At 37.7% G+C, this 13777-nt stretch overlaps 1 protein-coding gene across 1 annotated transcript; it reads right to left on the minus strand.

Moving 5' to 3' along the window:
- Nucleotides 1-3014: 3014 nt before the first annotated feature.
- LOC132110913 (atlastin-2-like) lies at nt 3015-13669 on the minus strand. Its single transcript, XM_059518017.1, has 13 exons — nt 13493-13669; nt 10179-10501; nt 9050-9184; nt 8859-8963; nt 8732-8782; nt 8592-8648; nt 7992-8084; nt 7778-7916; nt 7571-7698; nt 6930-6986; nt 6671-6742; nt 5904-6335; nt 3015-3461 (listed from the first exon to the last, which is right to left on the minus strand). Exons 1-13 carry the CDS (start codon nt 13563-13565, stop codon nt 3342-3344), a joined length of 1785 nt encoding a protein of 594 aa, XP_059374000.1. The 5' UTR covers nt 13566-13669; the 3' UTR covers nt 3015-3341.
- Between the last annotated feature and the right edge of the window lie 108 nt (nt 13670-13777).

Consider the following 13777-nt stretch of genomic DNA (forward strand, 5'->3'; position numbering starts at 1 on the left):
TGAGCCCTTACCTTGCATTACTCCCAGCATCCAAACCGACTGCAACAGAAGCCAACTGTGCAACTCAATACCCATTGTTCAAAACGTTTTACTGTCTGTCGCCATAGTAACAGGACCAATGGTGGCAATGCTAAGCACTTGGAAAAAGACGTTATAAAATGGTTTTGAACTAAACCAGTTCTGCTTGAATGACTGTAACGTTAGCATCTCCAGAACAAAAGCAGCTACTATCACACTGGTGGGGATCAACTCAAACTTAATTTAATATTGTAAAATGTAATTTGTTCCTGTCCAGCAGTTTTGACATCTGGTAAGACTGGGAACCGTAATAATTGTAAACAAACAAAAAGTATCTGATTTTAAAACAAAAAGCAAAACATATTAGACATTGGTAAGAATTTTGGTTAACACTTTACAATAAGGGTGAATTAAATTTTATTATGAACTAACAATAGACAATATTATTATTATAATTTGCCATTGCTAGGCCATATTTCGTAATACTTTCTGTAGGTCACTTTTTAAAAACTCTTCAGCTTGGCCAACAGTAAATTTCTCTAAAATGCACTAAAACTACCAAAATATGACTTAAATCAACCATTATATGCATCATGGTCCATGGTGTCATTACAGTACACTTTTTTTCTATGTTCCCTTCAGTGTAGATGGTAATTAATCTGTTTTGATAGCGTTTCATTTTTGATTTGTAACACATTTCAGTATTGTTTTACTCGAGAAATGTAGCATATTACTGTAGAAATATTGCATAGCAAATTAGCCTGCAGGTACATTGGATTTTGGTGGTGTTTGTTTCTGAGTGAGAAAAACTCTTGTAATATGAAAGCTATAGCCACTGAATGCCAGTTTAGCTCACATAAACTGCTGTTGTTCTCACTTTGTGAAGGTTTGAAAAATTAATGGGTCCTAACAGCTTTAAAAACTGTAATCTTGGTGAAGAGTTAAACATGCTATGGTTTATTTCAAGTTATCCATAATACATTAATTTATTTTAACTTGAATACAAACATTAACATAAAGCTTGCTAGTTTTTTTTTCTTTTTCTGTCTTTATATACAAAAAAAAGAAAACTGATAACCTCCCAAATAATCCTGAAGGAGCTAGAAATTTTTTTTTCAATATTTTAATCATTTAAAAAATAAATTACATGCATAACCTTAAAAGACTTGCAAATCAAGTCTTCTCATGAACACTCCCATGTGTCAGAAGACTGCACAATGAAAGGTGCAAAAATACAGCATCACATTCATACTCATCTCAAAATATTGTAAATTAAATCCTCGTGATCTACAGCTGATATTTGTACACTCATTTACATGCAGGAAACTATGATACAGTCTAAAACAACACTGTACAGAAAGCGGCCCGATAGAGGGGTGTCATGGATGGATTTACAACTTCAGCATTCCTTAAAGGCTAAAAATGCCTCAAGAAATCCAGCAAAAAAGCTATCACGTTTTCACAAAAGTAAAGCTGTGTGCTAGAAGGCAAAATGGCAAATGCTACGGATCATCCACTGAGAGCAGTAATTCAACCGTTAAGCACATAAGGGATTAAAGAACTCAAAACCTTCAGATTGTAAAACATTTGTAGTGCTTCCCTGAAGAATCCCTCAAAGCTGCATGTATACCTGATGATTAAACCTGAAGCATCTGTACTGCTGTCCGTTGCTGTTACAGTGTCAGTCAGCATGTTGGGGTATACATTCACTCTTACAAAATAAAGTTGCTTCAAAAGGTTCTTCAGAGCGATGCCATAGAACAGGGCTATTCAATTAGTTTCATTCGAGGGCCGCATTATCAAATCGAAAAGTTGAGGTGGGCCGGTGGGTTGGTTTGGGGGTTTATCTTATTTATTGAAACATAACAGTTTCAATAAATAAGCTAAAGTAACCCTAAAGAAGTGTGGTATTTACTTGGAAATGTGGTACCCAACAGTATGCAAATATATAAAACCATAATAAATAAAAACTTGATAATTTACAGCTGTGTACAACTATTTTCCTTGGAACAAATAAATTATTTATACAAACTTATAGCTGTTGGTGAGAAATAATAATTATTTTATTTATAATTGTTATGCTTAAATGAAAATATTCTGACAGTGAGACTTGTTAACCACAGGCTCCCACTGTATAAAAAATGCCTAAACACAAGTTAAAAACTATACGCACCTTTACAAAGAAACTGACATAATTTCATAACAAGCATTAAATATATATTCCTCTACCCACCTAATAAAACTAATGCAATATAAATCACTATATTTACTATTAAACTATATAATATTATAGTATATATTTACTATATTTATTTATTACTACATAGTATTCAATATAAATATTGCACATTTCTGCCCAACCATGGTAAATTACTACAGTAAATGTGGTAAATGTTTGTAAGGGTGATTAGGGGATTTAAAGTCTTCTAATTTCGGTCATGCCACAATGTTTCTCCTGCTTTCCTCATCAGTCTTGTTGGGAATGTTGAGGCTGTTTCATCCGATTTAATACTAATTAAATCATCGAGTGATTTGTGGTTTGTAACAGAAATGTTTCTGTCGAACTGAAACGCTTCCACTGGTTGTCGCAACGCTGTTTAATATTAGTGTGTCCGGGACCGGGAGTAAACGCAACTCCGCGCTGGGCCGTGTTTAAACAACTAGTGAAACAACTGAAAACATCGCTATTTGTTGTAACTGTACTGAACGAGAAACCGCTTCAGATGATTCAGTTACGGAGCGGTCCGAATGAATCCGAATAGTTTTAGACCGTTATGCAAGCGCGTTTAGAAAGAATCGAACCAAAAGAATGATTCATTCACGAAGGATTGGTAGCCTATCGCTGGTTCAGTCGACATAAATTCGGGACACATATAATAACTGCTGAAATATTCACACGTAAAACGTTTCTCAGGTCAATCGGAGCGAAAAGAGGAGGAGGGAGGTTGGTGCCGTCGGGCCGCATGTGGCCCGCGGGCCGCCAATTGAATAGCCCTGCCATAGAAGAACCATTTTTGGTTCCACAAAGAACCATTTAGTCAAAGGTTCTTTAAAGAACCATCTCTTTCTTACCTTTTTATAATCTGAAGAACCTTCTTTCGCCACAAAGAACCTTTTGTGGAACAGAAAGGTTCTTTATGGATCCATTTAGACAAAAAGCTTCCTCTATGGCATCGTGAATCACCTTTATTTTAAAGAGTCTTGGTCAGTGAAAATAATGCTGTAAACTTTGGTTAGAATCTACATGACCGTACATCACAAAAACTACACAACATAAAAGCAGTGATTGTTGAAACACGGGGCAGATAAGGCACAGCAAACTGTCAGTTGTTCTTCAACTTTGTGGCTTGTGTCACCTGATCTGTGAGCGTGGCTCTTATAGAGTTCACAACAGTCTGTCTGACATTTTCTTCCATGTACTGCTCAGTAAGTGGCTTCAGCACCTAGAATCAACGAGGAAAGGGAAAACAACAATGAAAACATGAATAGCGCTTGTCTGGAGAGTTTTTAGTCTGTTGCTAGGGTGTTCTGGGTGGTTGTTTACAGGTCAGAGGGGTCAAATCCCTAGATATACACCTCTTTTAACATCCATCCTGGTTGGTTGTTTGAAGTAACCTCTCAAACACACTGCTCCTCAAATGTTTTACCTCCAGTCATTTGCAATTATTGTACAACGATTTGTAATAATTTTATAAACATTGCACTCACAAAGAGCATAGTGTAGCTGAAAAAATAGCAGTTGATCATTTAAAAACAAAGTATATTTAATACATAAAAAGTGTCCATGAGATTTTATAAACTTCTATATCTTTTTTTATATCTGGGACAATTAAATCCCTTGATAGTTTCAGATTTTCCATGAGGATGAGAACGCTGGTCTTAACGTCAGACATGTTTCTCAAATTCTTTAAAAGGATAGTTCACAGATTACTTTTACAAAGTCTTTATGATCTTTTTAAAGCATAAAAATCTTGGCAAAATGCACTTCCAATGGCAGGAAAAGAAATCTCCCAGGTTTCTACTATATATATATATATATATATATATATATATATATATATATATATATATATATATATATACACACACAGGTGCTGGTCATATAATTAGAATATCATCAAAAAGTTGATTTCACTAATTCCATTTAAAAAGTGAAACTTTTATTTGATATTCATTCCTTACACACAGACTGATATATTTCAAAGGTTTATTTCTTTTAATTTTGATGATTAAAACTGACAACTAAGGAAAATCCCAAATTCAGTATCTCAAAGAAAATTAGAATATAACTTAAGACCAATTCAAAGAAAGTATTTTTAGAAATCTTGGCTAACTAAAAAGTATAAAAATGAAAAGTATGAGCATGTACAGCACTCAATACTTAGTTGGGGCTTCTTTTGCCTGAATTACTGCAGCAATGCGGCGTGGCATGGAGTCGATCAGTCTGTGGCACTGTTCAGGTGTTATGAGAACCCAGGTTGCTCTGATAGTGGTCTTCAGCTCTTCTGCATTGTTGGGTCTGGCATATCGCATCTTCCTCTTCACAATACCCCATAGATTTTCTATGGGGTTAAGGTGAGGCGAGTTTGCTGGCCAATTAAGAACAGGGATACCATGGTCCTTAACCAGGTACTGGTAGCCTTGGCACTGTGTGCAGGGGCCAAGTCCTGTTGGAAAATGAAATCTGCATCTCCATAAAGTTGGTCAGCAGCAGGAAGCATGAAGTGATCTAAAACTTCCTGGTATATGGCTGTGTTGACCTTGGACCTCAGAAAACACAGTGGACCAACACCAGCAGATGACATGGCACCCCAAACCATCACGGACTGTGGAAACTTTACACTGGACCTCAGGCAACGTGGATTGTGTGCCAATCCTCTCTTCCTCCAGACTCTGGGACCCTGATATCCAAAGGAAATGCTAAATTTACTTTCATCAGAGAACATAACTTTGGACCACTCAGCAGCAGTCCAGTCCTTTTTGAAGCGAGACGCTTCTGACGCTGTCTGTTGTTCAAGAGTGGCTTGACAGAAAGAATGCGACAGCTGAAACCCATGTCTTTCATACGTCTGTGCATAGTGGTTCTTGAAGCACTGACTCCAGCTGCAGTCCACTCTTTGTGAATCTCCCCCACATTTTTGAATGGGTTTTGTTTCACAATCCTCTCCAGGGTGCGGTTATCCCTATTGCTTGTACACTTTTTTCTACCACATCTTTTCCTCCCTTCGCCTCTCTATTAATGTGCTTGGACACAGAGCTCTGTGAGCAGCCAGCCTCTTTTGCAATGACCTTTTGTGTCTTGCCCTCCTTGTGCAAGATGTCAATGGTCCTCTTTTGGACAACTGTCAAGTCAGCAAAACTAGACTGAGACACCATTTAAAGGCCTTTGCAGGTGTTTTGAGTTAATTAGCTGATTAGAGTGTGGCACCAGGTGTCTTCAATATTGAACCTTTTCACAATATTTTAATTTTCTTAGATACTGAATTTGGGATTATCCTTAGCTGTCAGTTATAAACATCAAAATTAAAAGAAATAAACATTTGAAATATATCAGTCTGTGTGTAAGGAATGAATATAATATACATGTTTCACTTTTTGAATGGAATTATTGAAATAAATCAACTTCTTGATGATATTCTAATTATATGACCAGCACCTGTATATATGAGCTTGATAAGCCCCCATCAACTCAATGCTGTCAATGAGGAGTCAAATTACTTTCTCATCTTTAGAAATTGGGGTTGTGACAAGATTAGAAGTGAAGGATTTATATAATGAGATGTACACAAAAGATGACAGCAAGCAACTGAAACAATGTGATGCGTGGGATATTGTAGCATGGACCCAACCAACATGTGGAAGAACATCCAGGAAGCATAACTCACCTGTTCCCACAGGGCCTCTGTGATAAGGTCTATTGCCACAGCCACTTCTCGATACTCTCCTGAGTATCTGACATACGCCCAGGCACACAACGACAGCAGCGACACCCCCATCACCAGATTTGCCAGAGCCGCGATTACCGATAGCCCAAGGAAACCCGTTACTGTGGACACCATATAGGTAACAAACATGATGGCAAACAGGATGGCTGGAGTTCTCGCTGCATAGAAAATGTTCTTGCTTTCATTGTGTTTCACAAAATTTGTGTACACTTCATCCAGCTCCATTTCCAACTGCTGCAGGTAGCGCTGACTGAACTCTACACCGCCCATTTTCTTCACCGCGCTAAACTGTTTAATGGAGGTTTTCTTAAACTCTTCGTGATAGCACTGAAGGTCCAATGGGGCGATGTATGGTTTGTCACCTCCACATACCTGTGACATACAACAAAAATATGAGCTCAAAATCTTTTCCTAATCACCAGATGCATGCATTGCAGAAATGATTAAACCATTACAGGCATCTCTGTATTTTGAGTTATCTAGGCCAAACCTACTATTTTAGAGCAATGGCCTTGTTATTTTCAGTTATATAGGCTAGCTCATCTCACGTCACGCTCCTGCTATATTTAAAGAGAACTGAAGTCCCTTTCCATGCATGATCCATTTAGGAAAATAAAGAACCTTCATATGCAGAATGTATTTTTCTCACACTACTTCCAATTGGTCTATATTCATGATGAAAAAACTAGAGCTCAAAGTAACTCTACCTGCTCCATGGCTCTGTTATAAGTGTCTTTCGCTCCAGCGACAGCTGTCAGGTTGTTTGCTTCAGCAGTTGCCTGAGTAAAAAAGGGAACAGTGGGCATTTAACACTTTCATATTCATATTTCAGAAGGATGGTGTGACACTGAAGACTGGAGTAATGATGCTGAAAATTTTTTATGTTTCACCATATTACTGCATTTCTGATTTATTTAAACTTTTGAACAACACTGTAGGTGACATTAAAGATTGAGAGCAACACACCTGCAACATGGATTTAGGATGTGGAAGCTCCTCCCCTTGAAAGATTTGAATATACGCCTACAAACAAGGAAAATAAACATTTGTCTTATACTGGATGTTCATAAAGCAGAAAATGTTCTGGAAATACAATCTGATTGGATGAACCCTGTTCAATGACACTATAAAAAGCCCAGCAGTGATCTTAAATCAGCTTAACTCTACATTAATGTTGCCTGACAACTGTAAAAAGACAACTGTCATGAATGTTCAGTGCTATGACGCTCATATTTTCTGTATGTGTTTTTATGCACCTCAAGGTATTTTCATAACAATAAAGGATGTTCATGACAAATGATAAGCCAGTGTAGTACTCAATCCATTATAAAACATACAAAGAGTGCATGTCTGCCAATTGTAGAATCAAAATCAACTTTAGATCACAATCAGAAGTTATTACAAGTACTCGATGATGGTGTAAAGTCTTACAAAGCTATTATTATCAGAGCATGAAAGCGTATCTTGAGGGTACCGTCACTTCACTCGCTGCACAAACCTTGGGGAACACTTGAATAGAGCCTCTTCAGTTTCAATCCTGACACAATTAACACCTGATCAGATTTGTGTTTGCAGCTGTTATTGCAGCTCAACTAATCAAATCTGACCTTGAAGTACTCCAGCAGGTCTCTGCACGTGACTTTAGCTCCACCGATCTCTTTCTCTACCAGGTTCTCTGGTGCCAGGAGTAAAGGCACTAGACTCTGCAGCTCCTTCTTGAATTCACCATCAATGTCTGCACAAAACAATTTTATGATGAGCCAAGAGTTGAGATCTGCATGTGCATGTCTGTCTGAGAGAAAATCTATACTGACCTCTCAGTCTGCCATCAAAGTGAGGGTTGGTGGCCACTTTCAGACCTGGATGTGGCAGCAGAAAGCAGCCTATGCTGGAGAAACAGCTGTGAATGTGTTTCCTAACGTTCTGCAGCTCTTCATGTTGATTCTGCTTCACCTACAGAGAACGCATAAACATTACTCGCACTCCGTTCAACAGGTTGAAGCCGTGTTTATCTGTGCTTCTTCTCACCTGTAGTCTCCGTTTCAAGAAACAATTCCCTCCTTTAAGCCCATACCCATGCTCGTAGGGGTAACACCAGTCTCTGATCAGAAACAATAGTTTCTGGAAAACAGTAAACAAGAAATGTGAAGCTTAAGATTAAAAATCTCTGGAAAATCCTTGGAGACAAACTTATGGCTAAGAACCCAACTACAGTTGCCAAACTATGGAAGAGATTGGAAGAGTGGACCAAGATCACACCAAAGCATTGCGGGAGACTAGTGATGTACTGTGGCCACAGATATGCATTCAATGCCATAAAGGGCCTCTACACTTCACAGCGTTTTACACAAAATAAAGTGGCTTGGTTATTTTGTAAACGCTGTTCTACTAGCAAGCCACAACTAAAATTACTTCAATTTGAACAGTAAAGATTACATTATTTCTGAATAAATCAAGTGTTCATAAATTGTTCTCTAATTTTGTTAAAAGTTATTATTTGGCCCCCCCAAAATAGTTTTTTTTAATACATATTGAGGGGATATTTCTTTTTTAGCAATAGAACCCATCAAAACAAATGCTCTGATTCTTCAATAACGGCTGTAAATTGGAAATGATCAGCTTTTCTACCTGAAATGGTTTCTCACAGATTTCCTCCATTGCAAGGCGACCATATTCTGTGAAAAGCTATAAAAGATGCATGATGTTACTGTCCCACAAACACTTTTAACATTAACTAACGATGTACATCCAACAAAGCAGGTTGCTACCTGGAGATGCTGCAAATCATCTTCTTGGATATTCTGAGAGAGATTGTAAACCTAAAACAAGCAAGATTTTTTGGTCACTTATTATGCTAATGATTATTTAACCCGCACTAAATGTGCCTCAACACACCTGCACAGAGCTGGTCATGGTGCTCAGAGCAAAAACTGTGGCAGAGTCTTTGATGGTGGACTGACTGTCAAAGGCTCCCTGAGTGTCCACCAGCAGAACAGCCACCTTCAGACACACACAGATTAGTTTTATCACAGTCAACATTTCTTGACAGTGACATAATACACATCTTCAAGTAAACGCCCATCCACCTTGGTTCCATCTTGCTTTTCCACAACAAACACCTCACTCCAGGCCTGGATTCCTGTAGTCTCTCTCTCACAGCCTCCCCTCCAGGAGAAACCAGTCAGTGGCTCATCGTTTCCTCCCGTCCATGACTCAGATGACTACAAAGACACACAGACAAAGGACAGTGCCATGTGAATGTCCTGAAATGTACCTAATAAAGCATGCATGCTCACATCTATGTGACCCAGCTGGTTTTATGGTTTCATGCAGGATGCAGCCCACAAGTTAAGGCATGTCAGTGATAGGAGTCATCAGGAACTTGTTCTCAGTTACGATAATTCAGATAATTCAGACTTATTTTTAACAGATGTGTGAGAGGTCTCATGCTTCACATATTTGAATGCATATGGGTAACTGACATGTCATTTTACGGTCCTCAGAAAAAAGGGACAATACTTTTTTCATTTTAGAGGTGTTATTTTTTATATTGTTATAGTGTTTATAGCTGTTGTAAAAACAGGGAAAATACAAAAATGAAGTTAAAGAATCTTAATTAAAAGAATTTAAACCTTTGACGGCATAAATATATGGTAACAAATTCGCAACCATATATTAATATTAATGTTCTTGATTTACTGTAAAAAATATTGCCTGTACTAGTCATTGTATGTGTTTTTCCTGTACACTGGGGGAAAACGATTTATAACCATTTGCTTAGTAAAAGACAGACTTTGAACCTAAACTATAAAATGTGTAATTTTTCTCAACATGTAAAATACAGAAAAATTAAAGTGGAAATAGAAATATCTAATTAGTATCTACATTAATGACTGAATAATGAATTTACTCAATTAAGAGCAACAATTTTCTCTTCCAATTCTTGAAGCAATGTTTTGAGGACCCCTGAAAAACATTTAGAAACCCATTAGGAAGTAAATAAGAAACATAAGCTTTTAAAATATGACTCATTTAAAAGAAAACTGAGAAAATCTTTTTTAAATAAAATGTGTCTAGTTACATCATACTAAAAAACAAGTCAACTCAATACAATTTCTCATTTAAAAATATACAAATTTTAATCTAAAATCTTATATTATGTCCATCTTACAGCTACTAGTGCACTGACATCAGTAGAATGGGGTTTGTTCTAACCTGATTATGCATGTAACGCAGCATGAAGTCCAGCAGGAAGGACTTTCCCTTGCGGAAGGCACCAGCCACAGACACCACAACCACGTTGAGATCCTTGACATGTTCCTGCATCAGGATTTTTTCCAACGCGGCAGCATCCAACTCAAACTTATGATCGTCCTCGTTGGTGATTACAATTTGGATGGGTCGAGCCCCCTCAGGAACAGAGTCGTCCTCCGGCTCAAGCTCTTCCTCTACAGCACACGGTGTGACTCCATTAGTGTCCAGTGAGCTCATCTCCTCGACGGGGCGGCACACTGGAACATCTTCCACACCGCTCATATCTGAAGAAGAGGAACAAACAGGGTCATTGAAACGGTTATTATCATTAACTACATCTATCAGAAACATTCTGTCAACTGCAATAAAGCTACAACAAAATAAAATATGAATATTAGATGGAAAAACTTACAATTTCACATTTTTATTTCTATTTATTTAGTTTAAGTTGAAAGACTAAAATGATTGACTGAAAAAAAAAATAATAATCCAAAATATGGAAATAAATTAAACTTAAATAGTAAGCACATAAGTAGCACATAAATTACAAAACAAAAAACATAACATTTATATAATATATTTAAAATATAAAAATAAAAGCTATTTCAAAATAATAATAAAACTATAACATTATACAGTATAAACTATATATCTCACTGGTAATTTTTAAATAATTAAAAAAACAATATATATTGTTGCAGCTTCAGCATCTGTCACAATGTCCTCTTTTGTTGTGAAATACTGGCCAAAACAGTCAGAAAAGGCACAGATGAGAAACATCCACACACTGAGATCCAGTCCTTGATGACCAGAGATGGGTTTTCTGACATTTGCAGCTTTTCTTTTTAGCACTTCACTAGCAGCTCATTACTGCGGTCACTTTCTATTCCAGGAGTGTGGGTCTCTGTTTAAACCCCAGGCACTTCATCCATGAGCTGCGATAAGCCTAGATCCCTTCGGCCACAGGGCTAAATTTGGTAATTTTTGTCCTCGGGTTAAGACACATGTAACAGAAAACAAACACCCTCTCTCCCCTTCGCTGTGGTCTCCTCAGGCTCACGGCCAGCCGAGCAGAGCCACTGGAACAGAGTCAAGCAGTGTCAGTGTGAGCAAACACACACCAAGGACACACTGGAGACGGGACAGTCCATCCAAAACAGCTGCAAGTACAGCTCAGCTCAGATTTGTGACGCTCTCATGTCGGCCAGACTGAATAATTGGCTAATACCACGAATGAACAGGCAAATATGCTGTTAAATTCTTGAAATCTCAAGGGGACTAAGTATTTCATGTCGGCTCACGAAAAAAAAACAGTAGGAATCCCTGCATTATAAGAGCATACATTAATAAACATGAAGACCTGACATTGCAATGCCAAAGTCGTCCAGGTTTGTAATATTTTTGTCCAGACTTCCAAAATCAATAATTAGTGAAGGTCACAGAATATGATCAAAACATAGTATTTCACAGCTACACATCCAGTGTTTGGTAACCTGCAAATGTATTAGTCTCATGTATATACTGTAAGTGGTTCATTTAGAAAGGAACATTTAAGAAGGAAAAAAAGAACTAGTGTGAACGAATTAATTATGAATAATTTACTGCCATTGTGTGAACGATATGTAACAATGCAATCCATAAAAATTTAACTGTAATCTGATTATGACCCTTTTATAATATAATTACTTAAAAGATGGAATCTTACTTAATCCAGATTACCTGCATTCAGTTATTTCCTAGCACGGTTTATCAACTTATATAATAACTTAATTTGATATATTAAAACATTAATATAGCATGACTATTTAATGTAGTGCAACAGAGTTTGTGTGATGTTACTAAACTCATAAAGGGGGAAATATGGAAAGAGTGACTAGAAATACTTTAATATTAAATTATAATATACCTTATAGTAAACTATCATTTTAAATTAACCTGTTCCTTACGTCAGGACATAACATGATAGAGGATATCAAGACAATTAAGTTGCATTTCTTGGGTGATGCATTGGCTAATATGAACAATATATTTATTCATACTTCTTTTATAATTTGATTTAAATTAATAAAGACACAGATGTCCATTGCTGTTATTCACAATACTAACAAATACTAAATGTAACTAATTTTGATAGCTGAAACCTTAAAGTGCTACTAACTAACATACAGTACATGTTTCTGTCATATTTTTCTTATCTCTGAATAATTCCAAAGTACAATTGTTGATATCTTCAAAAATAATATCAGGTAAGCTATACATTGTTATAAGCCATTTGTAAGCCTGATATTATTGATGTGGACCACAAACTCAGATGGACAACTTCAGACAGACAAAACATACAAATCAGACACAACCACCTCTGCTTATGTCTTATCAGTTCATAAACTGACTGACATATTTGCACAGACAAAAGAGAACTTAATATAAGTGTCCTTCCCACGTACAGTTACTGTACACAACAGCCAAGCCCTAAGTAAAAGTACATTTACATGACCGATTACCCTGGTAAATTCTGAGACTATTCACACAGGCATACAGGACAGCACCCATCACCCTAAAGCTAAAGAGAGCACGCGAGAAGCACAACTCGTTTGAATGTAGATAGTTTCATTAGGTCCCAATGGCGCGCGCGAGATATCTTCGAAGAGCTGATCGCGCGCTCGCTCACGTGCACGAGCTCGTCAATCACAAACCAGCTGGTGAATTCAGTGAAACACTGAAATTATCTAACAGTAACTAACTCACAAATACACGTCCACTAAAGAATCTCCATAATAGAGGAGTTTAATGTATAACGCATACTAAACGACCACGACAAAGCGAGAAATTAAGGAAGACTGGCTCCAAAGTTTGCAAGGTTGCAAATGAAGCCATCTAATAATAGCAAGCATAAAAGTTACATAAGAACTCGCCGAGAACACCACCGTTTCCTGATAAACATGCACCGAGAGAGGGGCATATCACGGATAAAACCGTTATGGTTTCACTGGCAGGTACCTCAACTCTCACGCGGCGTTTAACGCCAGCGACGCGCGTCAACAAGCGCCGGAGGTCTGGAAAACTCTTTCGGAGCTGCTTTCTGGCGCGCGCTGAATCACACCTGCTCAAATTCGACCGTGGACAGATAAAACACGAGTTCTGGTCCCGTTTACTGTACTTTTAGCCGGTCATTAAACCGCAAATTAACGCAAACTAACAAACACGCATCAGGAAAACAAAATGAGTTTGTGAAGAACGGATTTCCGATGCTACACGAGATGAAATGAGGTTGTCACCTTCAGCAAAGTTGTGGCATTTCTGCTTCGTCGCTGAGAAACGCCGATTCCTCAGTCCGCCGTCTTCCGCCATCTTGGATCTGCTCAAACTTCTCAGTGTGACGTCGCGCGGCCCCAGTTTCCCCCGGACTGCACTGTGCGTCAACTTACTGGACTCGTTCAGAGATGTTTGGGAAACAAAGATGGGTTTGTCAGTGTGGATGTCAACATAAGAAAGAGAACAGCTCTTACAAGAAAATATGTTAAAAGGAATAGTCGTGATTCTGCATTTTTATGTCACTCGTC

The sequence above is a fragment of the Carassius carassius genome, chromosome 30 (genome assembly GCF_963082965.1).
Source record: "Carassius carassius chromosome 30, fCarCar2.1, whole genome shotgun sequence".
In the NCBI taxonomy this organism is placed as follows: domain Eukaryota; kingdom Metazoa; phylum Chordata; class Actinopteri; order Cypriniformes; family Cyprinidae; genus Carassius; species Carassius carassius.